Source organism: Nelumbo nucifera, chromosome 5, assembly GCF_055504915.1.
Source record: "Nelumbo nucifera cultivar China Antique chromosome 5, China Antique-T2T, whole genome shotgun sequence".
NCBI classification, from domain to species: domain Eukaryota; kingdom Viridiplantae; phylum Streptophyta; class Magnoliopsida; order Proteales; family Nelumbonaceae; genus Nelumbo; species Nelumbo nucifera.
In genome coordinates, this window is record NC_142653.1 from 6995224 (window position 1) to 7022500 (window position 27277).

At 38.2% G+C, this 27277-nt stretch overlaps 2 protein-coding genes and 3 non-coding genes across 7 annotated transcripts; 4 read left to right on the forward strand and 1 right to left on the reverse strand.

Annotated features, from left to right (window-relative positions):
* The first annotated feature begins 13607 nt into the window (after window positions 1-13607).
* On the forward strand, window positions 13608-16467 carry LOC104608557 (F-box family protein). The gene is made up of 2 exons (XM_010274595.3): window positions 13608-14704; window positions 15849-16467. Exons 1-2 carry the CDS (start codon window positions 13748-13750, stop codon window positions 16311-16313), a joined length of 1422 nt encoding a protein of 473 aa, XP_010272897.1. The 5' UTR covers window positions 13608-13747; the 3' UTR covers window positions 16314-16467.
* Window positions 16468-17449: 982 nt separating this feature from the next.
* Window positions 17450-21528, reverse strand: LOC104608534 (LIM domain-containing protein WLIM1-like). Of its 3 annotated transcripts, none has more exons than XM_010274583.3 (6): window positions 21183-21528; window positions 20660-20805; window positions 18569-18665; window positions 18435-18475; window positions 18088-18177; window positions 17450-17949 (listed from the first exon to the last, which is right to left on the reverse strand). In XM_010274583.3, the coding sequence occupies exons 2-6, from the start codon at window positions 20792-20794 to the stop codon at window positions 17722-17724; spliced, it is 591 nt and encodes a 196-aa protein (XP_010272885.1). In that variant the 5' UTR covers window positions 20795-20805; window positions 21183-21528; the 3' UTR covers window positions 17450-17721. The 3 variants fall into 3 exon arrangements, with proteins under 3 accessions (XP_010272885.1, XP_010272878.1, XP_010272891.1); XM_010274576.3 differs by having other exon boundaries at window positions 21189-21527; XM_010274589.3 differs by lacking the exon at window positions 21183-21528 and adding an exon at window positions 20993-21141.
* A 1494-nt stretch (window positions 21529-23022) lies between these two features.
* Window positions 23023-23094, forward strand: TRNAP-UGG (transfer RNA proline (anticodon UGG)). The gene has a single exon. It is a non-coding gene; the product is annotated as a tRNA-Pro (tRNA).
* A 474-nt stretch (window positions 23095-23568) lies between these two features.
* TRNAP-CGG (transfer RNA proline (anticodon CGG)) lies at window positions 23569-23640 on the forward strand. The gene has a single exon. It is a non-coding gene; the product is annotated as a tRNA-Pro (tRNA).
* A 1572-nt stretch (window positions 23641-25212) lies between these two features.
* On the forward strand, window positions 25213-25284 carry TRNAP-UGG (transfer RNA proline (anticodon UGG)). The gene has a single exon. It is a non-coding gene; the product is annotated as a tRNA-Pro (tRNA).
* The last annotated feature ends 1993 nt before the right edge of the window (window positions 25285-27277 follow it).

A 27277-nucleotide genomic window follows, 5' to 3' on the forward strand; every position in this document is an offset into this window, starting at 1 on the left:
CAAGAAGTCTAGTGGGGATAAGATCACCTTTTTGGTGTGTACGTGGATGATATCCTACTCATTAGGAATGATGTAGGAATGTTGACTTCGGTCAAGGTATGGCTATCACAACAGTTCTCCATGAAAGATTTTGGAGAAGCTTCATATATATTGGGTCTTCGACTCTATAGAGATAGATCGAAGCGGATAATTGGATTATCCTAGGCTGCTTACATTGACAAAATTGTCAAAAGATACAGCATGGAGAACTCCAAGAAAGGAAACGTTCCTTTCAGGCATGGAGTCACTCTCTCCAAGAAGATGTCTCCAAAGACTTCTGAGGAGATTGAGGACATGAGAGACGTTCCCTATGCCTCAGTCGTAGGGAGCATCATGTATGTCATGCTGTGCACTCGCCCGGACATTGCTCAGGCGGTGAATGTGGTAAGAAGATTCCAGGCCAACCCTGGGCAGGAGCATTGGACTGCTGTAAAGAACATACTCAAATACCTTCGAAGGACAAAAGAGTTTTGTTTGGTATTCGATGGTAGTTCACTACAAGTTCTAGGGTATACTGATGTCGATTTCCAGTCGGATCCAGATGATAGAAAGTTTACGTATGGGTATGTTTTCACGATAGGGTCGTGTGCTGTTTGCTGGAAAAGCAGTAAACAGGGGTCCACTGCAGATTTCACAACCGAGGCCGAGTACATTGCCGCAAGTGAAGCTGCCAAGGAAGCCGTGTGGATGAAGAAATTCATACACGAATTGGGAGTGATTCCGTCCAGCACATCACCCATCCCGTTGTTGTGTGACAACAATGGAGCGATCGCCCAGGCTAAAGAGCCTCGGGCCCACTCGAGGTCAAAGCACATCGAGAGGAAGTACCACATACTACAGGAGATCGTTGGTAGAGGGGATGCCCTAATTCAGAAGGTAGCATCAGCGGATAATGTGGCATACTCATTGACTAAGCCACTGACACAAAAGGTGTTTGAGAAACACGTGGAAAGTATGGGACTCCGGCTTGTACCAGATTGGACCTAAGTGCAAGTGGGAGCTGTTAGACAGTTTTGTATGCCCTTAGTTTCAATCCGATTTGATGTACTTTTGACATTTAGTGTAAATAAATAAAGTGCATGTTTGATTCATGTTGTTTGGTATGATTTTGTGTAAGACCCTAAAACTGGACACTTATAGAGACTCGTGTTAGTTTTAAATGTTCACAGCCGTTGGATAAGTCTGAGGAGATTATCCTGCCAAGGCTGATATTGGTGTGCCACCAAGTGTTGGGATGGCCTGTCTCGGCCACCAGGGTAAGACCTGAGGCACATGCAGTATGGGATTACTCGAATCATACCAAACAACATGAATCAAACATGCACTTTATTTATTTACACTAAATGTCAAAAGTACATCAAATCGGATTGATGCTAAGGGCATACAAAACTGTCTAACAACCTCCGAGGATCTCGGACCAGTTAGACACGACCTCCTGGAGATCTTGGGGGCAGTACGTGAGCAAGGCCTATATAAAGGCACCAACCCCAATGACAGCAGGTAGGCAAGTAAGCAAGTAAGCAAATTCTAACTCTCATACTTAGCGATTTTTAGCTCGCAGTCTACTATGAGAGTACTGACTTAAGCATCGGAGCGACCTCGCCGGGTCCTCTGATATTTGGTTCCTTGTAGGTCTCTAAAGAGCAACGAAGCTCATCAATTCAGCTCGCCACTTGGTCAGCTCGGCACCTCACAGGCAGCCCTGCACATGGTCAGCTCGACACCTCACAGGCAGCTCGCCACTTGGTCAGCTCGGCACCTCACAGGCAGCCCTGCACATGGTCAGCTCGACACCTCACAGGCAGCTCGCCACTTGGTTAGCTCGGCACCTCACAGGCAGCTCGCCACTTGGTCAGCCCAGCACCTCACAGGCAGCTCGCCACTTGGTCAGCCCAGCACCTCACAGGCAGCTCCACTTTGGCCTCTGAGTCATCGGCCACTTGGAAGCAGACCAAATGACGAGGTACTTAGCCAAAAAACTGATACTTAACCAAAAATCGATTCTTCAAGAAGCTAGGTGAAATACAAGTGTGACGAAGCCTAATTGATACCCATGTGCAATTAATCATAATGACTAGTCAAGGCCAAAATTTACTAGAGTGGGTGCTTTCATGCATAGGGTGTTGGCAATGTATAATTGTATATGGTTTTGTTTTGCTTTATCCAAACCATATACATTTGCCCAAGACCCCCTTAAGACTAGGGCTAAAATTCAGGTTGGGTTGGACCGAGTTGATGATTGGGTTAAGGTTGAAATTCTTGAACCCATCCTTAGTTCGGGTTGACCCCTCGGGCAACTTGACCAACCTGAACCCGACCCCTTATAGTACTAGACTACTAGTTTAATAGTCTACAACTCTACTACATGTTATATATATATATATATAACATACACTGACTTGTTTAGATGCATGATAGTTAGTTTAGATGCATGATAATTGTATAGCCCCGCCTTTCTTTAAATAATTCATAGGTACTTGACTATTTATCTTTTCCTTTTGTCTTGTAATTTTTATGTGTGACCTATATCAAATAGATTCAAATTGCTTGCTTGATCCTGAGCTGTTATTAGTGATTCTATTTCTATAATTTTATGTTTTATTATTGTTGATTTCATGAATTTATATTTTTGAGAAAAATTTTATCATAAGTCATAACTCATGATAAATAAATACTTATTTTTCTACTATATTTTTTAAGGGATGGGAAGGTTGGGTTGGGCCCAACCTGAGCCCAACCTAACCTGAAGTTGACATCGGGTTGGGTCGGGTTGGGTTAGGGTTGAAGTAATTAGTTAGGATTAGGGTTAGGGTTGGGTAGGTCGGGTTGGGTTAGGGTTAGGGTTGGGGTTTAGAACATAGGGTTGTGGGCTAGGGTTGGCCTCAACCCGACCTAACTCGGCCCGACTCGCAGCCTACTTAAGACTCCTTTTTTTTCTGATATTATCTTTAGACTTCAAAAAAAAAAAGAATGTAAATCACGATAGGAATGGTAAGGGGTCGGGTTTGGGGTGGGGCACCCTTCCCCGTCCTCGCCTCGTAGCCAAAATCCCTTGATCTGTTCCCAGTGGCAAGTGGGTTCGGGGCAGGGCACCTCCTCTTTATTGGGGATGGGGAATCCCCGAATTTTCCTCACTTTGAATTAGCACAAAAAAATATATTATATTTGGCATATTTTGGAAATTATATTATGAGAATTTAGGGATATTTTAAACATTAGATTATGGAAATTTAAGGGTATGGGTATTTTAAACATTAAATTATTGGATCCTAAAGATTTTAAAAATTTAGACAAATTTCAAAGATATTTTAGAAATTAATGTTAAACCTAGACATATTTTAATAATTTACCACCAGATTCGGCGCAAAATTATTTTCTCCATCCTCATTTAAGATCAAGGAAAACTTCCGCTCCAGTTGTTGGGGCTATGGTTAAACTTCCGCTCCAAAGAATTTTTATATACAAGTCCCTTCTGGTTCCTCCTATCCATTTATAAATTATACGTGCATCCCAATTACCCTTTAGGTGAGTCTCTTCTCAGATCTCATCTACATTAATTAGAATAGGGATCTGCTACTAATAAAAGCCTCCCAATACCAGCATGCCACTGCAGGTGTACATTGGGAATATCTCCCATGTCATCATGGGGAGACGTGCTAAATGTGTGATTGCAATGGCTTGTTGGGACATATTGGCAACATTTGATTGGTAGCATATCTGAAACTCCATTAATTTAAATACTAGAGTCTACATTTACTAATCACTCATCTATGATCTATCCGATTACATTGCAGCCATGGGTGGAGCATATCTGATCGCTCTTATGTGTGCACCCGTAAAACTAAAATTGTGGCTGAATCCTTAATTTTGATATCACTTTGTTGTGCATCGGGAGATGAGTTGTCAAACCGTGGAGGAAATCTATACATGTTTGGAAAATTTACACATAAGAGTTGATATTATCTTTGACCCAAAAATTTAAAGAGGTGCTTGGTAAGTCTTTTTTGTGTGATTTTTCACGCTTTTTAAAGTTTTATGGAAGTCTAAAGCGGCCAAAAGTTTAAAAGAGACAAAACCCTAAAAGCTCGTTACATTTTTTGACCATCCAAATTGTTGGAAAGTCTTCTTAAAGAAACTTGTCAAACAGCACCTAAGTTATTTAGGTTGTGAATTACATTCATTCACATGTACACCTTAACACTGATGAATAGCATGCACCTAGGAATGGTAATGGGTGGGGATCATATTTCCCGTCCCTAATTCCTGCAGGAAATAAAAATTGTCCTCTATCCCTGTGTACTGACAGAAATGGATTTCCCACGTAACCTGAATCTCTAAAATTTTTTAATTAACAGTCTCTTTTTGAACCCATCCTGACCCGCATTAGGGATGAAGAAAATTGACATCCCTACTTAGTAAATACACAACACAAGTCAGACGTATCCCAAGGACAAACTGGAAAATACTCTTTTAGAAAACAGGTTTCTATGAATTGTTAGATTGTTACGGAGAGATCTCCACAAAATGATTTAATTTATGATGAGGTTTGAAGCTTCCATACACAATCCCACAGGCCTTTTCTATACATAATGCACAACTAATACTGGGAATGGAGACGAGAACATTGCATCATTCATGCCATTTTCAGCAATATATATATTTTCCGAATCTCTTCACAAACCCACCCCGGAAAGAGCTGGCTTAGTAACCTTTGATTCCAACATCTCGCCTCTTGACAAACCCCCCTTTATTGTGAGTAATCAACGCCAGCCTCTTTTACGCGTCATTTTTAATTAGAAGTCAATGTCTTGAAAAGGTAGCAGCATCAATAGAATAGGCCCCATATAATAAATCCCCTACATTAATTCCACGTCATCTTTTTCAAAGCTTAGATAGGCGAGGTAATATCAATAATAAAAAAAAGAAAAATGGAAAAAATAAGTTAAAAATGATAAGACATTTATACCCGATAACTCACTCCATAGATATCTATATTTCCATTTTTTTTTAATTACCCCATATCTACCTACAAAAAACTAACTACTCTATTAATTGAAATATAATAATGGTCCATTTACCTAGGAAAACGATGCATACCACCCATGTGCGCAATGCGCCTAGTTTCATCATCTCTTATGTTGATGTGGGAAATGGACTCGGAAAGCAACAAACTACTGTGATGTACTTTTCAAATGTGGGCACCCGTTCTCGTTTCTCCATATTTCATACATAAATATCGCAACGTCGAGGCTGTCCTCCAGAAAAATAAGCACTGATAACTCTCCTTTTGGACTTTTAACTTGGAGATGGTCCTTTGGTCGAAGTCGAACTGTCATCTCAATAAACCGTTCAATTTAAAAACTTAAGCCGTTCAATTTAAAAACTCTAGCCCCAAAATAAAGGGTGTTAATCTGCAATTTACCCCTTTTTTTATGATTTGAAAACTGGATCGGACTGATTGATTTGGGAATCGGTTACATTTCGAGATCGGCTTCAATCAGTGCAAGGCCCGTTTGAACACTGTTCGAATAGTCTTTACAGCCTTGCATCGGAAATATCTTCGCACTTCTATGCTTTATTTTATGGAGAGATATTTCCAATGCAAAGTTAAGAAGGCTGTTTGAACGGGCTTTGCACTGACTGAATCCCATTTCTTCAATTTCACCCTTGGGCCAAAAACCATTGATTTGGTCAATAACCCGTTGATTTGGGTGGTCGACCATTGATTCGTCGACCTGAACAACGGATTTGGTTGTTTTTTATTTTAATTCAAGGTTCAAAATATCGATACACCTGATATGCTGGTATGGGCGTATCGGGTGAATCAATACTCATTTTGGTGGTTTTTTTTATTTTTATTTTTTTCACCAACTGGTTCAGAGGAGCCGGTTTAAGTCTGTCACATCCTGAACCAGTCAGACCACCGATACACTCACTGTAGGGGCGTATCGGTGGGGTGCTAGAATGATACGTATTGATACTTTAAACCTTATTGTAATTATTTTTTTAATTTTTATTTTTAAGTCAAAATGAACCGTCTGTTCAAATTGGATGGTTTGTCCAGTCTGATTTTTAAAACCTTGATTTTTTTTTTCGTTATGTAAGGTCTAGTGTTTGCTGGATGATTTTTTGTTGGTGTTAGATTGTCTTATTATGCGTTTCTCTGTTTTTAACCTCCTTTAATGAAATTTTACTTCACCACATAAAAGGGTAAAAAAGGTAATACGATTTGCAGTTGCACTGTTGTCGATGAGATTGGAATTTCAGTCTGTAATCCATTATTTAATAAAATAAGAACTCCTCTAGGGTCGTTTTAATTTAATTTAAATAGATGAATTAACTACATACAGGCTAGGCAACCGTTATTTTTTCAATACTTATCTGTTTTTTTATAGAAAATAAAGGAAAATAATATGATTTTATACTTCATTATGCCGAACAACTAAGAGATGGGCCTTAGTTTTATGAAGTCACCTTCAAACTTTAATATTATTACTATGCATTAGTTCTCCTAGACGGCCAACTTGCTATCATGAATATATATAAAATGGAAAAATTTATGATATCAAAAAGATATGGTATTGGAAAAGTTTTAACCAATCAAAAGCAATCTCGTGATTTATCATGAATATCATCTGGTTGGTCATCTCTTTTATGATATCGGTTGATTGGTTGTAAGTTATTCTGATATCATAGTCAAATTCATATAAAAATATTACGGGTGCAAGTTGAATATATCACTTGAAGAATCTATACAGAATCAGCCCAGCCTGAGGACCTTGGCCGGCTCATTCAAACTTTGTAAAATCAAAATGCTCAACTTGAGTTTGTCAAAATTGCTACCTGTTCTTTTCTTTTACAAAAAAATTAAAAATAAAAAAGTTTGAATGAAAGTCTGCTGTTTCCTTAAGAAAAAGAAGAAGAAGAATTGAGTGATTTTTTGTCATTCTAATTTTATAAGATTTAAGGGCCATTTTGGGGAGAGCACATCTGCTGCGAACAGCACTTTCTTGAGAACGCAGTGTAAAGTCCAGATCAACAGCACTCTCTTGAGACCACAAGACATTATGGCCATGTTCACCCAAACCGCGCAATATATATGTAGCTGGGTGAATGTGATCAGCAGATCCGAACCCCAAAAAACCTTAAATACATTTTCAGAGGAAATAGTTTATTCAAAGCTGAAGCCCTTTTGAACAGGCCCAAGAGATCAAGGGAGTGCTGTGATCATAGTCACAGTAGATATGAGCTCCAATTGGAGGGAGTGCCGAGATCAATTGATAGTAACTTGGTCGGGTCTCTGCCTCTGGCGGGTCACAGCGGATATTGGGGATCAAATCCCATTGCCCAGGGTTGGGGAGTTTTGGGCATATGGCCGCATGGAGGATGGGCTACCCCTATTAAAAAATAAGAGTAAAAAAATGAAATCGGATTTGCTCCTCACACTAATCTTATGATACATTACAATTTTGTACTGTGATGAAGGCAGATTTGGCCCTTCACTGACATCATGACACATGGCATCTAAGAATAGTTGGATGACACCTTGGCACTATCTAGGCGATGATTTGCCTTAGCCACCAATTGGTGATCTATCTCCAAAGACCTGCCTCTGCCACCGACCTAGCAACTTACCGCTATCGACCTAGTGGAAACCTAATTGGTGAGTGGCGATCTTGTCCACAACTCAGGGTGGCTAGCAGCACCTCGTCCATGGTCGACCTGTGGTACCACATCAGTACCGGCCGAAGTGACCTCGACGTGAGGAGCGACCTCCCTCAAGAACTTGCTGACCTGATTGAGGTCCAAGTGGCGCTTTGCAAGACGTGCTCGCTGACCAATCTTGCATGCATCCCGTCATTCCTAGGTCTCTAGGAAGTTGGTTCTCACACCGAATGTTCTAGAAAATCGAATAAGGCACAAAGACTGGTCTACGTGCACGACTATCTCCGAGGACTTTGGACTGAGTAGGCACGTCTTCTCAGAGATCTCGGACACAGTGTGTGAAGCCCACGCCAAACAATGCCTATATAAGGGCCTTACCTCAAATCTCAGAAGGTATGTGCAATTTAGCTTTTACAGCTCTCTATTTCTCTTGCTTTTAGCTCTCTCAAAAATTTCCAACTCGTTGATTTAAGAATCGGAGTGCCCACCCTTGGTAAAGCAACCCGAGCACTTTGACACTGTTTCCTTGCAGGTCGCCCCAGTAAACTATACAACTCGTAACTGTTCAGCTAGGCATCCAAACCATCAGTTAGGAACTGTTCAACTAGGCATCCAAGCCACCTTCAAGTTAGGAATTGCTCATTTAGGCGTCTGAGCCACCTTCCAATTAGAAATTATTCAATTAGGCGTTCGAGCCACCTTCCAACTAGGAATTGTTCAGCTAGACATTCAAGCCACCTTTCAGATAGGAACTATTTAGCTAAGCATCCGATCACCTGCTAGTCAGGAGCTGCCAAAACGAGTATCATCACATTGGAAATGTTTTACGATGAATAATAAAATCAAATACGGAAGATGTTCTCAATGCATGGCTCAAAACAATATGAGATTGGTGTGAATCACACTTTGCGAATAGCAAATCTGGATTAACAAGAAAAAGAAAAACAATTTCAATTTGGGTGTTGAAAAAAGAGATAGATCAGATATATTCACTATAATTATTGAAACGGAAATACGAATTCGCATCTAAGCCCCACAACACATACCAATTGTGTATTGATAATTACGAGAAATGTTTTTAATGCATGCTGAGATGTGCATGTGGGGCACTAATGTGAACTCGGAAAAATAAAGGATCGGCCAATCCCAGTTCTCACCTACAAGCTATTTTTGACAGGACGATTACTTGTGACATCCCAACTTGTTATGTTATATTATTATATAAAAATCTTCTTTCTTTCTTTCTTTTTCTAATTACTTTAAAATTAGGTCGTGCCTAGTTAAGAAAAATGGGATATTCCCTTTCAACTCCCTTTGTGGACCAATATACCATTTACATTCACATGGCTAATTCACCCTGGGATTTGTGAGTCCACATGGCAGAAATGCCATAGCCTAAAAAAATTATCATAAGTTAAATATTAGTTAATTTAGTAAATACCTTCCATATCCATAGTTTTGCAGATTTACTAAAGCCTATAATTTGTGTGTTCTACTAAAATACTCCATTATGGGTGCAAAATTGATAAATTTAATTGACCTTCTGTTAAGAATTGTTTGTATTGCTGGTTTAGACATGGACACATGACCACTCAAATTATGGTTTTTGAACAGCCATTGACCTAGATGATCGGACCGTTCGGCCTTAGGCAATTAGTTCTGTTTTACCCTAAATTCGATTTTTGACTAAAAACTATCGAATCAGTTAATGATCCGTTGACCCTGGCGATCGAACTGCTGACCCATTCAACAATTTTTGGTCATTTTTATTTTTAATTATTTTTTAAATTTTTTATCAGAATGGGCCGTCCGTTCGAACAGAACGGTCAAACCGTTGACCTAGAAACTGATGACCAAAATGGTTCCATTTCCGATTCCTTTTTTAAAACCATAACTCAAGCAGAGTGGAAAAATGTTCAGGGTTCATGGTTGTTTATTCCAAAAGTACACCTAGCAATTTACATCAAACTTTTAGAAAGAAACATTGTTTGATCGCTAGATATACAAAACAATGTTTGGTTTCAACACACACAAAAAAAAAAAGAACAGTTATTTTAATATACAACAGCATATATACCTTCTTCAAGCAGAGAACAAAACTGTAAGAATGGATGATTTTCTCAAGACCAAGAACAAAATTTTCATATTTATTTTCTTTTTATTAAATTTGTTGAATGGATGTTATAGCCAATGTGTGCTTTTCACTTCTCCAGAATAGTCAAAGCATCAACAATTGCATATTCTTTTATATTCTTTTAAGGAAACATGTTATCTAAGGCAGGTTGTATTTGTATCTTGATGTCTATGATCTTTAAACAAAGAATAAAAAATTTACATGATTGATGATACTCTGAATGTTGGACTTTTTGCCATGAGTCAAGGGCTGTTTGAATTGGCTATGTCATCCCTCCATGATATTCGCATTTTTAATAGTTGATATAGTACAAACAAAAATAAAATGTAATACGCAGAAAAAGGGGGGAAAAAGACAAAAAGGATTCTAAACAGCAGAAATATTCATTTGTAGGGAACCATTTTTTCCTATTATTTTGTTGTTAATGGTGAATGGTGATGTTGCCACTTTTTCATGTTGTCTTGTTAGAAAGAAATAATAAAAAAAACATTACAGTACAATTATTCTTGCTATTCTAACATTGAATTAAGTCAACATATAGCTGTAGAATCTAAATTATAGGAACCTTCGGAAATTGGTTTGTTTTATTATAAACAATAATGGTTTAAGTATATGGTTATACTCAAATAGATAAGAACTAATTTATGGCAAAGAAATGTTGACTTCAATACCTAGCTAGGGACGGGAAGTGTGATGGAAGGGGTACAGTTGGCCAGAGGAGTTGGAGTTGAAAACTTAAATTGTTTGATCTTTGATGTACATTAATTTCTATTGTCTTAACTAGTATTTTGAAGTGGTTGAACTGAAAAGCTTAATGTTTTTTAGTGAATAAATTTTTTAAGGAGATTGTGAACGAAGCTGAAGTTTCGTAGATTTCTTTATTTTTGATTATTTTATTATTTAATATTTTTATTTATTAAAAGACAAAGCAATAATTTTTTTTTTTCCATTCAATTATTATCAAATAGCCCCTTAGATCACATTCATAGAAGGAGCATCACTGTATATATCATTCAACAACCATTTGGTAAAAGTTGGTGCTGGTCTCTGATTTTCTCAACAATTAGAGATGGTATGTATTTTCACAAGGTTTTAAAAACCGGATGGACAGGGAATCGTTATGGGTCTGGTTCCTGGGTTGAATGATCCAATCATCTGGTCCAAGTGGATGGCCCGTTTTAACAGAATAAATTAAAAAAATTACAAAAAGCAAAAAATGATAAAAAAAAATTATCTGAATCAATGGTTCAACTGCCCGGATCAATGATTTACTGACCAAATCAACGATTTTTGTCCAAAAAGCAATTTTGAAGTAAAACAGAATGACCGATTCCTCATTTTTCCATTTCAACCGTCTGTTCTCATCCGGTTTTAAAAACCATGATTGTTCATAACCAGCTTGAGGGTCCTTCATTCGCTCAAAAGGTTCACCCTCCATTTTCAAGGGTAAAGCTCATTAGGACCATCAAACCGAAATTTGGAGCTTGAATCTGTAAAAGCTTTTCAAAAGCAGTGGAGGAAGTGATCCTGTGGTTTTCATTAGATCGAAGGGCAGTGGTTAGAAATCGAAGATCTACAGCTTGATTAGCTATTTAATGGGCTTCTCTGGGGACGGCCTCTACAAACTTTGATCTATGACTTGCAACTTAGGCTATGTTTGGAAGGAATATAAATATAAATTTGTAGAATACAAAATCTTGTATTTTGTATTATTTTGTATGCATTTATACTGTATATATTTGAATCTGTACTCCTTCCTAACTGTGTTAAACTCATTAGTTGAAGTTGAGAGCTATATAAATGCATAATCGGAGAACACATTTGTGCATACCGGAGAAGGAGACGGGAAAGATAGTGGCTTAGAAGTGGAGATAGGGAGGGTGGAGATAAAGAGGTTGAGGTAGAGGCCCATGGGTACTAGGGGTACAAGTCGGGCAGATTGGGCCAGGCCTGGTCAAACCCAATTTTTCCAATCCAAGTCCAGTCCATACTGTAATTTGATGAATTCAGGTTGGGCTCAGGCTCGAATTGGGTTTAGGTTGGTCATTGAACCCATTCTAAAATTATATATATATATATATATAAATAGGTAAATGTATATACAAATGTCTCTCTCTCTATATATATACATATGCATACAAAATTAATATATATACATATGTGTATAGTTGAACTGGATTTGAAAACCTAAGGGCTAGGCCCAGGTCCGGCCCAAAAAATAAAAAAACCCAATTTCTTGGGCTTAAACCCAGCCTGAGGACCAAAAATTCATTCAAACCCATCCTATATAAAATTCCGGACTACGCTGGTTTAGACTCAGGTTAGGCCCGCCCAAATTGCACCCCTAATGGTGGGTTGATGCATGGGCAACTTAGGAGGCATGTTGCTCTTAATTACAGGGATCATTTGATTTCTATGGAGGAAAATTCTCTTCTGATTATATCGTGTCCTAAAAAGAAAAATGAAGTATCATGGAAATTGAAGATTATTATTATTGAGGAATGTTGGAGATCTTGCGAGCAACAGGAATGCGGATTGGACGTATCATCCTATCCTTTATGATGCTAATCAGGTGGCGGACTAGGCAGTTTGGTAAACTCTATCATCTCCAGATTCTTATCTTTCTTTCTGATTTTTCCTTTATGCTAAGTTTACAAAGAGTATGAAAATATATAATTATATAATATAAATACATGTATAATAATACAAAATACAAGACTTTGGAGATCGGCTTCCGCCAGAGCAAATTAGTAGTATAACGTTTCAATCGCCTTTTACAACCTTCCATTGAAAATATCTCTTCATGAAATAAAGTATTTAAGCAATGAAATTTTCTTAATGCATGGTTCTAAAGACTGTTTGAACGTAGGAGTATCCATTAGACTGGATTTGGTCCAACCCAATCTAGCCAATGTGAGTCCATTATAAATGGATCAGGTCCAATCTAGTCCAGTGAATAATTTGGACCATTTTAGATCAGTCCAATTCAATGTTTGGATCATCTAATTTGTTTAAATTCATTTTAATTTAAATTGATTTCAACTCAAGCTCGGTCCATTAACACCTATATTCTTATATTATATCAATGGACCAGATATTGGCTTAATCCAATCAAATCCAATTACGGACCAGGTCCAGTCCAATATAATAAATATTTTAGACTGAATTGGTCTAATCCATTATATCTTTTTGGTCCATCTAATCCGTTCAATTTGATTTTGGATTGAACGGGGTCCAATCCAAAACCGGTCCATTGACACCCTTATTTGAACGGGCTTTGCCCTGAGCCGAATTCAAGGCTTTCCATTCTATATATTTGTTTTTATACTTTTTTTCAAACTGATCCTTATCGTAATTTGTCTGAGTGATTTATGGGGCGGAGCTATCCTCCTCTTATGTTGCTCCTCCTAATTTTATGAAAAAAATGAGGATTAAGAGAAATTTGCAAATAAATAAGGTTGCGTTTGATTTGAAAGAAAAAATAGAGAAAGAAAAGAAAAAGTTGTAGGTTTTCCTACATTTTCTTTCAAACCAAGCACAGCAAGGCTTAATAAATGATTAGTAAATTTGAACAGATTTGAGATTTCCCTACCTTTTTCCTTAACCAAATACAGCATAAGGGACCTCGTTAAAGGACAAAATAACAGTAACGCTGAGTCGCTGATGCTCTCCTCCAAAGCCGAAACTTTAAAGTTAGAAACAAACGACTGTCGTCTTTCGTTTGGACTCGTATTTTTCTGTTTTTCTTTTTTTTTTTTTTTGTCCAATTTTTGGGTCTCTGACTCGTTCCGAATCTTCTCCATAGAGAGAGAATCATTCCCTTCCCAAAGCCAAAGGCCATTTTTCATCCCTTCCTCCCCCCTCTCTGACCAACCTACCCACCCCACAGAATCAGGAAAATCGGTAGAAATGGCGAGTTTTGGCGATCGAAATCCCCCAGTCCCCGAAGAAACTCCTTCTGCATCAACATCGTTTACCTTTTCTGATTTTCCTGAAGATGTTCAGCTCTGTATTCTCTCTTTCCTGACGCCTTCTGAGATCGCTTCTTTTGCCTGCACTTCGAAGCGTTTCGTTTCGCTCTGTCGAAGCGACAGCAAGCTATGGTTCTCTTTGTGCGATAGGAGATGGGGCTCCAATACCAACATCAGAAAATGGGGAAATGGGCAGATCGGATTCATGCTCCTCTACAAAACCCTTATCCGATGGGAGAATTTGATTGGTTTCTGGCGCCAAATCGGTCAGACCAACCTCAGTGTTTCGGCGCCTCCGCTGGTTTTCTTCGAATGGGGTCCCTATTTCATCACCGGTTCAAGGGTGTCGCCTTGGAAGTCGGGCACTTATCGAGTTATGAAGACGCCCTTTTTATGGATGGGTCTCTCTTCGAAGGGTGAATCCATTAATTTTCTCGACTCAGATTGCCGGTTCGTGTCATCGGGGGATTTCGCCAAGGCAGCTGAAATGGGGGATTCGGATGCAGAATTGGTTTCAGTGAATATTAATTTCATGGGTAAGAGCCATTTTGTTGTAGAGGAAAACCAAAACTCTTCTGCTTCTTGTTCACCTGAAGTGAGAAAAAATGGTTACCGGAGGAGCTCTAGCTCCAGTAATTTGCGGGGAGACGATACGGGAGCTATGGAGGATGTAATTGGTGTAGAAAGCACGTCGCCTGGAAGCCTCCCGGACCATTTTGCATCGGAGATTTACCAGTACTTTGCCAACCGGACTAGCCCTAGTGGGGATAAGGCTAGAAGACAGCGGAAGAAGGAGAGGGAGAGACTCGGGAGGCGGAAATGGGAATCCGAGCATTTTGTGAAGGTGGTTAACTGTGCGCCCACGCCGTCCCGTCCTTTGCAAGGCCTCTGGAAGGTGTTTTCCCAATCCCTCTCCCTATTTTTTCGCCATTATTTTTTTATTTTTTCGTTTCTTCGATGTTTGTCTCTTTTGTCATTTTGTTTGACCCACTTCTTTTCACGATCTTCTGAGACCTGCCACCGTTGAGTGAACAAATGATAATAAGGAAGTATATAAGAAAAAAGAAAGAAGCATTAGAATTTTCAGATCCTCTGGAATAGTTGATTTGGGGACAAATCAAATAGGTTGGTTCTTCAATTGGAAAACATGCAGATGATATTTTTCTGCTATTCTTCATATAAAATCATTGTGCTCCTGCCCAATATGTTAATTTGAAATCGATTCTCCAGATGAATTCCTCTCAAATTCAATATGCACAACATTCTCCTTCCTCACCCAACAAAAAAAGTCCTGATATATGGTATCCATAAAATTGTGTGCACTAAATGTAGCAAGAGGATGTATTAGTGAAGTCCATCAGTTACCATTGTTGGGGAAAAACAATTCTACTCAAATTTCTCTAGTAGGTTAGAATGGTAGCCCACCATCCCAAGATGTTACTAAAGCAATCAATACAACTGAACAAAACCTTATCCCAAACTTTTTTTTGGCTGTTTCATCAAGGTCCACAATTCCACTCTCTCTAAACAACAATTTCGGTTTTGTGTTCTATGGGGTCAACAAATGTTTCACGCCAACTGCCAGTCTGACATACCCCTTCTTTATCTGGGTCCTCATCTGGGCTTGGGACCTGCAATGCAAGAGAAGTTTAACAAGGGTCATAAGTGGGTGCCCATAGAACTGCTTGCCTAATTTAATCCTCCTTTTGACCATCTAGGCAATTTTTATTGTTGTCGACAACATAGTTGCTAGCTCACAATTCAAAACTATGTTGTCGACAAAATCACCCAAATGTCCTAAGGAATTTGTCTAGAAGATTGTTTGATTGATGGCCCCCATGTATGCCACACATCAGTGCAAACTAAAGGCGTGAACATCACCATATATTAATCATCTTTTTTGTCATTCCTCTTTTTAATGTTTTCCTTTCCTTGGTGTTGGTGGTGGGGGCTTAGGTAGGATGGGGCAAGGTGAGTATACGAGGATTCTTGAAAATGGTTCCTTTGATGAACTAAGTTTCTCTTGCTTCCTCCTTCAGGGTATCTGTGATGGTATGAGGTTGGATTTTTATCTTGTGACTTATGATGATATTGGGGGCGTTGTTTGCCGAAGGATTGTAGATGCATCAGAACCATTCTCTGGTTATTCCCCAGTTTTCTGGACATCAAACACTACATTTATTGAGTCCCCCTTCTCTGCTGAAGAAGAACATTTGTATGATAGTCGGGTACATCTGCATCAACTCGCTGCAGCCAATCATATTCATGAGCACCTGCCTACCATAGAAAATGAGGTTGTCTCACGCATTCTTTACATAAATTCAAGTTACGATCTGGTGATTCCTGACTTCACAGGGTCTACTGATTCCCGGCATGTGGAGGGCAGGATTTGGCAGTATGAAAATGGAACATTTGGTTTTGGGTTCCTAAGGAACAATTTTATCATAGACTTAAAGCACATTGCTTTAAATGGTTGTCTGCTTGATACTATGGAGAATTTATAATTGATTTCTTTAATCTGAGATTAATTTTGTACACATATGTTAGCCAGGCATTTAACTAGGTTCTATTGGGTTCATACTGGCATTGTATGGTATATATATATCTTGAAAATAAATTAGTTATGGAAACAAATTACCATTTTTTAGACTTGTGTATAATCCAGTCCGGATCTCTTACACTTCATGCCTTGTAGAAATGCGTATACTGTCCAATGAAAATTTATCAAAATTCAGGGGGAGGGGGTCTGATTGGTCCATGTTCTTCGAGTATCATATGGCTGGCAACTCAACTTTTCTCATGTTTTCTGAAGATTCTTCCATTTATGTTCACTAGTGTTAAAATTACAAAAGCAAATCCCTCCCCCAAGAAAAAAAGAAGGAAAAGTACGAAGTTGAAGTGCCAAAGTATCACTATTCTTCTTCTTTGGGATCAGTAACCCGAGTGTCACAATGTTATGAAAGCAGGAATTTGGAATCCTACATAATAACCTCTAGGCTGTGTTTGGTTTGACAGAAAATAAGAGAAACAGAAGGTTGATGGAGAGTCCTAAACAAAATTTGTGAAATTCCTTGAAGAACTTTCCTTCAACTCTGTTTCTCTCTTAAAACTAAACACAGGATGGTAATTCTTGCTACTCTATTCCATTTTTCTTTTTTTAATTTACTTATGATGATGTGGGACTTTTCAAAACATGCATAATTTAACAATTGGTATGGTATTAAACAGAATGAAATAGCAAAACAGGATTCGGATATGGTATTAAACTGAATGAAATGTTGAAACACGACTCATGTAGCCAACCCCATATAGTTGGGATAAGGCTTGGATGATGATGATCGATAACCTATAGATTCTATACAATAAATAGTTGGGTATCAAGGTTATGGAATCAACCATCCTATCACACTATCAAACAAATTTACTTCGACATTTTTCTTCTACATTGCAGATCAAAAAGACCCAAGTTTTACTGATATGTCCTTAGATGTCTTGAGTTTACGCTCTTAGAATTAATCCTTTCGATTATCGATCAAAAACTTTTCATCATTTTTCCAGATATGGCTTTAGATGTTTATTGGCTAAATTCTAAATACCATTATTTTCAGAATGGATGGAGGAACGGACAATAAACAAAACCTTTTGAAATCACTCGAATTTATTCAAGTTCAATAGAAACCTGGTAAGAATCAACTTTTCTTTTTTTTCCATACAGAAAATGGGCCAGACACATCTCAGTTGAGCTTCCACAAGGACAAAAGACAGTTTTTAATTGGAAATATTAATATGCCATCTTATAAGTAGAGCAACTGATTGGACTATGGAAATAAAGGGGAAACCTGTATGAGACTCAAGCAACATCAAAAGAGGGAGAAACAAAATAAGAGAGTTGATAGAAAATCTTCCAACAGATTATGATTCAGCTGCAACTTCCACGGTATTGACTGTCTCCTTCGCTGGCTCCTTCTCATTGTCACCTTCAAGTTGGCTGTAATTGCCTTTCTCCTTGAAGAGTTGAGTGTGATGGTGCCTGCAGTAGAGTTTACCCTCATGTGCAATATAGTTGGATGGGCTGATAACACAACCTCCATGGGTACACTTGAAACAGATTTTATGGTATGCATTTCCATCCACCGTTACCTGCAACAAAGACCCACTGTACCCTTAAATGTTTGTCATTTCAGTATGAATCGGAAATATGTAATGGGATTTCAGGTGCATCATATTACATGGAAAAAGCGTTAATGTGGATGGAGGTAAAAGGACTGCCATCTTTACCTTTTCAAGGGGATACACAGTCTTCTTACAGCAGATACATTTATCTCTGGTGCCCCCAAACATATTTGAGACTTTGTTGGTGGTTGCATTCTGTTCAGGCCAAAGCATTTGCAAAATTAGTAGTGGAAAGTGGAAACAAATCAAGAATTATATGTAGTCAACTAAAGCATTTCCTTAAGAACTTCCCTTGGAGTAATTTCTACAGGTAGATGAAATCTATCTATGCTAACATCTTTTGAACTGGAAAACATTCTACGGATGTCCTAAATGTATATGGCATCATATAATTTATCCATCTGTTTGCTGGAAAAACCGATAGGCATGCACCTAGAGAGCAAGCAATTTACCTCACTTTCAGGCTTCTCTGGTTTTGCAATTTTTGGTGTCCCTGAGAGAACATTGAAAAAGTAGGTTTGAGTTACAGGAAATTAGAATATGAGGGTAATAAGCAGCGGTTCCTGTTGATCCTGTGACGTGTTACCTTCAAAACTCTTATCCAGGCTGCCGGTTCTCTTGAAAAGTTGATCAAAATGTGGCCTACAATACAAAACTCCTTCGAAGGAATTATAGTTGCTAAGCTGCATTAAGAACAAACAGTGAGTAATTTGGCACCACCTACCTCCCAACCTACAAATTCAAAAACATGGTGCAAGTAGAGACCCCCTCATTTTGATAGGCACTGGATTTGTTTTTCCTTTTGGCTCCATTTGAAAAGAGTACAAATGAGTGTAAAATCTTATATTTTGTATGATTTTTTATGTATTTGTACTGTATATATTTGCATTTATACTCTTTCCAAATTGAGCCTTTTTGATGAATAGCACTGAAAAATTTATATTTAATAGATCCAAGATCAAGAATGGAATCCATTCATTGGCCGTGCTCATAAGCCTCATTTTCCTTGGTATTAGAGATGTATATAAAGGGTGCATCAAGTCATCAACAACATTCCACAAGGAATTGACCTCATCAGACCACTGTTATCCCTTATTAGCTGAAGCTCCCCTACTGAGTTTGAAAACATGAAGATGAGTGGCAATAACTGAATACAGCCAGCTTTGAGCAGTAAACCAGGAAAATTGGTGATGAACTAGTGTTGAGCCTTTTAGTATCCAGACAACTAAAAGGATAAAAAGGAAAAAAATCTCATAATTCCGGTACTAACAGGTCTGCATAGAGGTGTAAAGTGGGCTGTGCCGGCCCCGTGGGTGGTCTGCACTTTGTGCGGGCCATCACGGGCCGTGCCGCCCTCCTCGGTGAAAATTTTGGGGGCCAGCCCAGCACGGCGCATGGCCTGGGCCCATGTGGGCCCGGGCCGGGCTGGTTTGTGGGCCGAGCTTTGGGCCAGGTTAGGCCATGTATCGGGTCAAAGCTATTTATTTAAAAAATTAACAAAAAAACTTAAAATGTTAATTTTATATAAATTTTGTGTATAAAATTGCTTATATATGCAATAATTAAATAAATTAATATAATAAAAATTTAAAAATATTTATTTTATTAATATATTATATACTATGTTATTATATATATAATATATATAAAACATATATATGGGCCAAGCTACGGGCTGGGCCGTGCCAGCCCGTAGACATAAAATCCTAGGCCCAACACGGCCAACATGGTCGTACCGGGTCTGGCACGGCCTGCAGACCATCGTGCCGGGCCGGTCTAAGTTCGTACCAGGCCATGCTGGGCCGCGGGCGACACGGCCCAATTTACATCTTTAGGTCTGCAGAAATAAAAAGACATGCTGATAATTATTTAATCTTTGTAGATGGCTCTTTTATATCAAGTCGATACATTGTGGTAGGCTTTGTTATCTTGTCTCCTAATTATAATTTTATTTCAGAAATAGGGAAGCAGTGTACATTTCAAGGCCCAAAGCAAGCAGGGGAGTGGGCCATACTGAGTGCGTTGAAGTGGGTTTTAGCTTTATGGTTTCAGACGAGCTCGAATACTCTCAGATTCAGCTAATCTTCTTTTTCTGTTTATCACTAAAAGTATGAAGAGTAGATAGATGGAGCAAACCTTGATCCAAGAATTAGAATATCACATGAACTTCTTTGATGGCTGTATTTTTTCCTATATAAAACTAGAACGTTATGTGCTAGCTCTTATGTGGATTGTAATTTCACCGTTTCCCTACAGCTGGCTATGGGAACAATACTTCTGTGGCCAAAAATCTCGTCAAGCTATTGAATGAAACTTTTCAAGTCCAGACGATACGCTAGATACCATAGAAACCCATGTCAGAAAGGTAACATTACGCTTTAGATAACCAAATGTGGAAAGAATCAGGCAAATGGTCAGAAAAGAGAACTGGGTAAACTATTGAAGAAGCACAAAAGTTTGAAACAGTGCATTTAACTGAAAGAATTTGGACACAAGTCCCACCTACACATTCGACCATTCGAGTACCAGAAACAATACACGTAGTAATGTGGCGAAGAAATTTATCAAGCAAATGGTGGTCGAATAACCTCACTGGAGGGAGTAAACTAAACAAAGAGACACGGATAATGCTGGAACCGAAACCAAGGAAAGGAAAGCTGAGAAAGAGTGTACGTACCTTGAGGGTTCCCTTGCAGTGATGGCATCGGAAGCAGGACTTATGGTAGATACGGTTATCAGCAGTGAGCTGATCGACCAGATACACAGTCTTGGCGCAGGCCATGCATTTCTGGGTTGTTCCAGCGAAGGCCATGGCTTCCAATCCTTCACAGAAAGCAAGAACAATCAAATTTCCAGAACCAGGCCTCCTCCTCACTTTGCTCTTCCTCCTTTCTCTCTTCCTCAGCTCTCCGATGAAACAACAAAATAAAAGAGAGAACCAAGGGAAGAGAAAAAGGCAGAGAAAAATGTGGGTTCCAGAAAGTTGCGGGCAGCCAAAGCAAAATTATACATCATAAACAAAAGGGTTGCCATTTCACAATCATTTCGATCGAATTTAAACCACCCCACTCCATCGTTGTTATTGTCTGCTATTCTCTTTTTTCAGATTTCTCCTGGATTTTTCTAATAAAAAGACATCCCTCCCAACATAAACAACAGTGACAAAGAGAGACAGAGCGAGAGAGAGAGATGGCAACTACCTTTACCTTGGTTAAGTTCCCTATACTATACAACGCATCGCACCTTGTTTAAATGTTTTTAGTTGTCCCCACACGGTGGATCATCGAGTTAAAACCCCCATCAAGATTGATTCTCTTAAAATGTTTAAATCCTAACGGGGAGATGGAGAACAGACATCTACTACAAGAAGCCTACTTGTACCGCGAAGTAGTTTTTTAAAACCAGATTTGATCCAACAAGGAAGAAAATGAATAAAAGAAAGATGGAATGGGAAGAGTTTATCGATGGAGCTGATACGCGGATGATCCAAAACGGATTTCTTTCATTCCGCTTTCCAGACATGGAGGGGGGCCTGGATCTCAAATTGCCATCATTTCATCATCAGACGCCTAGCTGGCGTGGTGTCACTCTCCATGACTCCATGATTAAGCATGGGCTTTTCGCCCCCAGTCCAGTACAAAGAAGAAAGAAGCCATGGATCCGAAGCTGAGTGACAGCCTAGTAGTAGTACCATCCGATCGATTCTTAGGTTTTACTGCAGAGGCCAACCCATCTGGACCTCGTGCTTTTTCTGACTTGAATTCTCACCATAAGAATCCAGCTGCAGCTCTAAATGATGGTCGTGTAGGTGGAAAGGTCTGATCTGCATTAGCATCACCGATTCTTATTCAAATTACACTTGGTAAATTATCACCCGGTAGACGTGGGGGTGTGGCCCATCTCCAGTATGGGATGATGTTGGGTTGTCCTTGTGGGCCTTAAAGTCTACTATCAATCACCCACCTTGAGGTTGAGGCCTACTCAATAATGACTACGCATGCACCACAGGCACAGACAGAACCAACTCGGGTGCATAATAATCATCTTGGGTGGATTGGGCTGGGCCAAATACTAGTACAATTGCGCCCAGTATGTTCAACGTAGTCCAAGCCCATCCCGAGGCCTAATTCTTGGGCTGCATGCCTGTATCAAATTATATGGACCTTCCCGATTAGCCCGATGCCTTGCTAAAACTGCAAGATGGGTTTATTAAATTAACTCAACAGTCCAAGCTCAATCAGGGTCTAATTCTTGGGCTGCTTCATTTTCTTCAGACCTTGTTATGCTTTGATATCCACCTGAATTTGACTGTCCAAGCCCAAATCTTGGGCTAAGTCTTCGGACTAGGTGAGTTCAATACAGAAACTCCGCTCCTCTAGTTTTTGAGTTGCTCGGCAACATGTAGTGACCCAGAATAAGCACTCACAAGTTCCAAAATGTGATAGTTGTCCACACACAGAAATCCTACAGGAAATGCTGGAAATATCAAGGATAATCATCCTCTTCCCTGATTCCAGCATGCGTATTCTAAAGAGTAAAGACTATCTATTTTGTTTGTTTGGGTTTTAAGTTTTAATATCCAAGAAATAGATTAGAAGCAGAGTCCACACCTCACTGAAGGATCAAAGTCCAAAAAGTTAGGTTTGGATGGACCCCAGACAAAAGACTGGAAAGTAGAAATTTAGGAAAGAAGGTCAAGAAGATCCAACAACAATGTCTAAATTAATAACAACTTGGGTTGCAAAGAATTGCAGGTGGAAGCAGGCCCACAGACACGGCCCTACAAGTCTACAACTAAAACTAATAGATACCATCCACTTCAAACAAACTAGCCTTTCGGAACAGTTCAATGGGACTTCAATCTTTCCTTTCCCTCTCTTCGATATTTGATATGAGATTCAACATAGATCAATACTCTTCACGCATTTTAACCATGTACCAATATCATTACGTACAATGTGTATGGTACCAGAAAGATTTGTGTTCCTCAAAAGACAAACATATTTCTAAATATATTTTCATATTGCACTCTTTTCAACTGGGCATTTGGTCTAGTGGTATGATTCTCGCTTTGGGTGCGAGAGGTCCCGAGTTCGATTCTCGGAATGCCCCTAATTCTATACCTAAGTATTATAAATTCTATTTCATTATACTTTTTTGGGTGAAGAAAATATTCATTAAAAGCACAATTGGATTTTGTTACATAGAGGCGTGGATTTTGCAGCCCACAGAGACCACATGGACATCGTCTACTGGGCTGAGTATCTAAAGGCTTTAATTCCAGACCCAGATTCTTTTTCACATGGCTTCGTTGTCAAGAACATGTTCAATGAACACAGATCCAACATCGAGATCGGTACCTTCATCTTTTATATATATATATATATATATATTTTCCGAAACCTGATAATGGCAAGCCTTGGTGGTGGAGTCAGCCTTGCGGGGTGATCTCATTTTGAGCAACTGCAACAACTCAACAAGAATGAAAGAAAGCCCAAGCCCAAGCCCGATTTCCTCTGCGTCCATGTTTTGGTTGAATTATAAATTATAGTGATGAGAATAATCGATGAAGGTAACCAAACAGTTGGGTATTTGGTCTAGTGGTATGATTCTCGCTTCGGGTGCGAGAGGTCCCGAGTTCGATTCTCGGAATGCCCCATTATTCTAATTATTATTTATATGATTTTTTCATTTTTTGCTAATGACTTTTGCCTTTAGACTCAGTTTGGGAAGAGTGTAAATACAAACTGAGCCTTCGTATTTTTTCACTTCAATACCGACAAGGTTTTTTTTTAATTCTATGGCACTAGAAAATCATATTTAATCAGAACCCATGGATTATAATGAATTCCAGCCAATTGTTTAATACTTTTATGATACTGCTTGATTGGTTTTCAATTTTTTAGGCTCAGTTTGAAAAGAGTACAAATGTAAATATATACAATACATATACACGTTATATATTTGCATTTGTACATTTTTTAAACTAAGCCAAAGTAATACAAGATTTTCCACTCTCCATATTTGTATTTGTACTCCTTCCAAACTGAGCCTTAGGTACCATACCTTTTCGGTAGCAATCGTCACTCGTCAGATCAATTTAGTTGTCTTAACATTAGAATTGGTTGACGAGAAAAGAAAAACTAAGCTTACAATCCAACTTAGTTTTATGGCTTTATTTACTTTTTTCTTTTTTTTTTTTGATTTGGAAAGAGTATTTAATCCCCAGTCAACTTACCAACTGGATTGTTCAGAACATAGAATTGGATCCAAAGTTAATTGTTTAGTAAGAATGTAAGGTTCTTCCTCAAGTACAAATAGTTGGTTCGGATGAGGAGAAAAAACAGAACTAAACTGACAATGCAATTGGGTAAGCTGAGTTCACATGAGGAAAAGTCCAATAATGGGTGTCAAGCTCAATGAAGAACAGAGCTACAAACTTTCTGTAATTTATTGAATTCTCCACTAGTAAGTAGTAATGAGGCCATTTGGAAATTGTAGTTCTACCCTCAAAGCAAAACTTATGGCTTTAATTCCCCCAGCCAACTTGCTAACCGGAACAAGGGGAAAATCCAAACTTAATTGTTTAGACAGACTCTTGGTCAGGGACATATTGGATTGGTTCAAAAGAGAGAGACAGAACTGACAATCCAGCTACATAAAGATCAACAGATTCAATTTTCAAATGACCAATAAATGAGTTCACATGGGAAAAGTGTTCGACCGAAAAAATAAGTAATCATATCAGAGCTGTAAATGATATCAGTTTGATTCGATTTTTAGTTAAAATTGATCCATTTTATATTGGATTGAATATGGATGTACCTCGATTCCATTCAATTCAATTCAAATATATATGATTATATCACATTTGTTAGTAAAATTGGTTTGGAACCGTGTTTTTAGTAGTCATAGGTTGGAGTTTCATATATATTATTTTTAATTCATTTTGTTCGTGATTTACAATATCGAACTTATTTTAATTCATTTGATTATTATATAATATTTTTATCATATTTAGTTTAATTTATTAATCCGGTTTAGAATCTAATTGCAGTCCAGATATGATATTTAAAAATTAAAATCCAAGAGATAAAATTCACTTTGAAGCCAAATGTAAATTGATCAAATTTGTATATAGGTAGGTATATTAAATTTAATCTAGACCATTATCAAATCAACAAGCCAAGTCAAATTAAAAACTTACTAATAATGAGAGCAAGTGTAACAGGGCATTTGGTCTAGTGGTATGATTCTCGCTTTGGGTGCGAGAGGTCCCGAGTTCGATTCTCGGAATGCCCCAAGTAGGGTTGAGCATGGGCCAATTCAGTTTGGTTCCCAATGCATTACTTGAAACCTAGCTACCTTATATTGGTTGGTTCTATGTTTTTCGAACTAGAACTTACCCTGTCAAGATCCGTGCTAAGCCTTGGTGGTTTCAAAGTTGGTTCTAGGTAGGGGTGTCAATTGGATCATATTTGGTCCAATCCAATCCGGTCCAATATGATTCCATTACAAATGAATTACGTCCAATTCAATCTGATGAATACTTTGGGTCATTTTGGACCGGTCCAATTCAATGTTTGGACAATCCAATCCGTTCAAATTGGTTTTAATTTAGACTGATTCCAACCCAAACCTAGTCCATTGACACTTGTATTCTTATCTTCTATCAATACACCAAATATTAATCCAATCTAACCCAATTCAATAAAAATCCATTACAAATGGACCAGGTCCAATCCAATCTAATAAATATTTTGAAGTTTGGATGGTCAAGTCTGGACTAGTCCAATTCAATATATTTTATTGGTCCCAATTCATCCAAATTGATTTTGATTTGGATAGAGTCCAACCCAATATGGTCAATTGACACACCTAATTCTAGAGTCTACATGTTCTTTAATAATAATAATAATATCACAATCATTAAATGTGTTAAACTTGATTTTCAATAATGATATATATAATTCAAAATTTGTTATGATTTAAATAAATCTATGATGCTTGGGCCTTAACCAACCAAAAACCTTTATGAATTTTGAAAAGTCTCTCACCTGATTGATTATTGCTTTCATGACAAACACTAAATTGAAGAAAAATGATCAAACCACTTAAGTGGCTCAATGGTTAACTAAGACCATTTTCTTTGTAACCATGAGTACTTGGGTTCAATTTTTTACATCCTTAAAATATCTTGGGATTTATTTTAAAGCAAGTTTGGTTCTAAGGCCAGTTCCACCTAGACCAACCAAGGCATGTTTCCTAGTTGGTTCAGGTAGGGTAAACCCCTATGCATAGGGGTGATCAAGAAGTACTGAATTGAATCAACGAGACCAAACCAAAATTTTCAATTAATCGAACCAATTGATTCAGTTTCGATTGTATTTTCAAAAAACTGAAGGTACATGTTCGGTTTCGGTTAACCAATATCAAAAGTCGGCAATTAACCAAACCAATCAATCTATATATATTATATTATCTATATATTATAATTTATAAATGAATATATGCATTATATATACAAATATACTATATTATTTATAATATTATATTTCATATGTGTTTCTAATTTTTTATTAGGGAAAATTCCACTTTAGTACCTGAACTTTCAAATGTGTCACTATAGTACCTAAACTTTCAAAAAGTGTCAAGTTGGTCCCTACCGTTAACCGACCGTCAATTATCTGTTGAAAATGTCAAAACTACTCTTAAAAGAAGTCATTGTTCATTGTCTTCTACCTTGAGACTAAACCGGTTGAGATGTTTGAGATTCTAGACTAATGAAGTCATTGTCTTCTACCTTTAGATCTGAAACACATTCTTGTATAGTTATTTCTTTGCTTTTAGTTATTGTTTCCCTCTATCATATTTCATGTTTTTTTTTTTCTCTCTTTTTCTTTGAAGATGACCGGTTCAGTCTCAAGGTAGAAGACAAATAATTATTGACCAGTTAACGACAAGGACCAACTTTACACTTTTGAAAGTTTAGGTATTACAATGACACATTTGAAAGTTCTGGTACTTAACTTGACACTACACCCAAAGTTCAAGGTACTTGATGTAGGCGCACATGGCAGGCCCAATGGTGTGGTCGCACATGGCAGACCCAGGATGGCGACGCGTGGTACAAGGCAGATCGCATATTGGCTGTTTGCTCGTAACTAACTCCAGGCAGGTTAAGCTATAAATAAGTGGCATCACTATGAGGTAATCCATCTTGGCATTTACTTCTCTAAGCTCTCTAGCTTCCTGGTGATGTCGTCTGAGCTATCTTACTCAGGCCTTTTCCGAC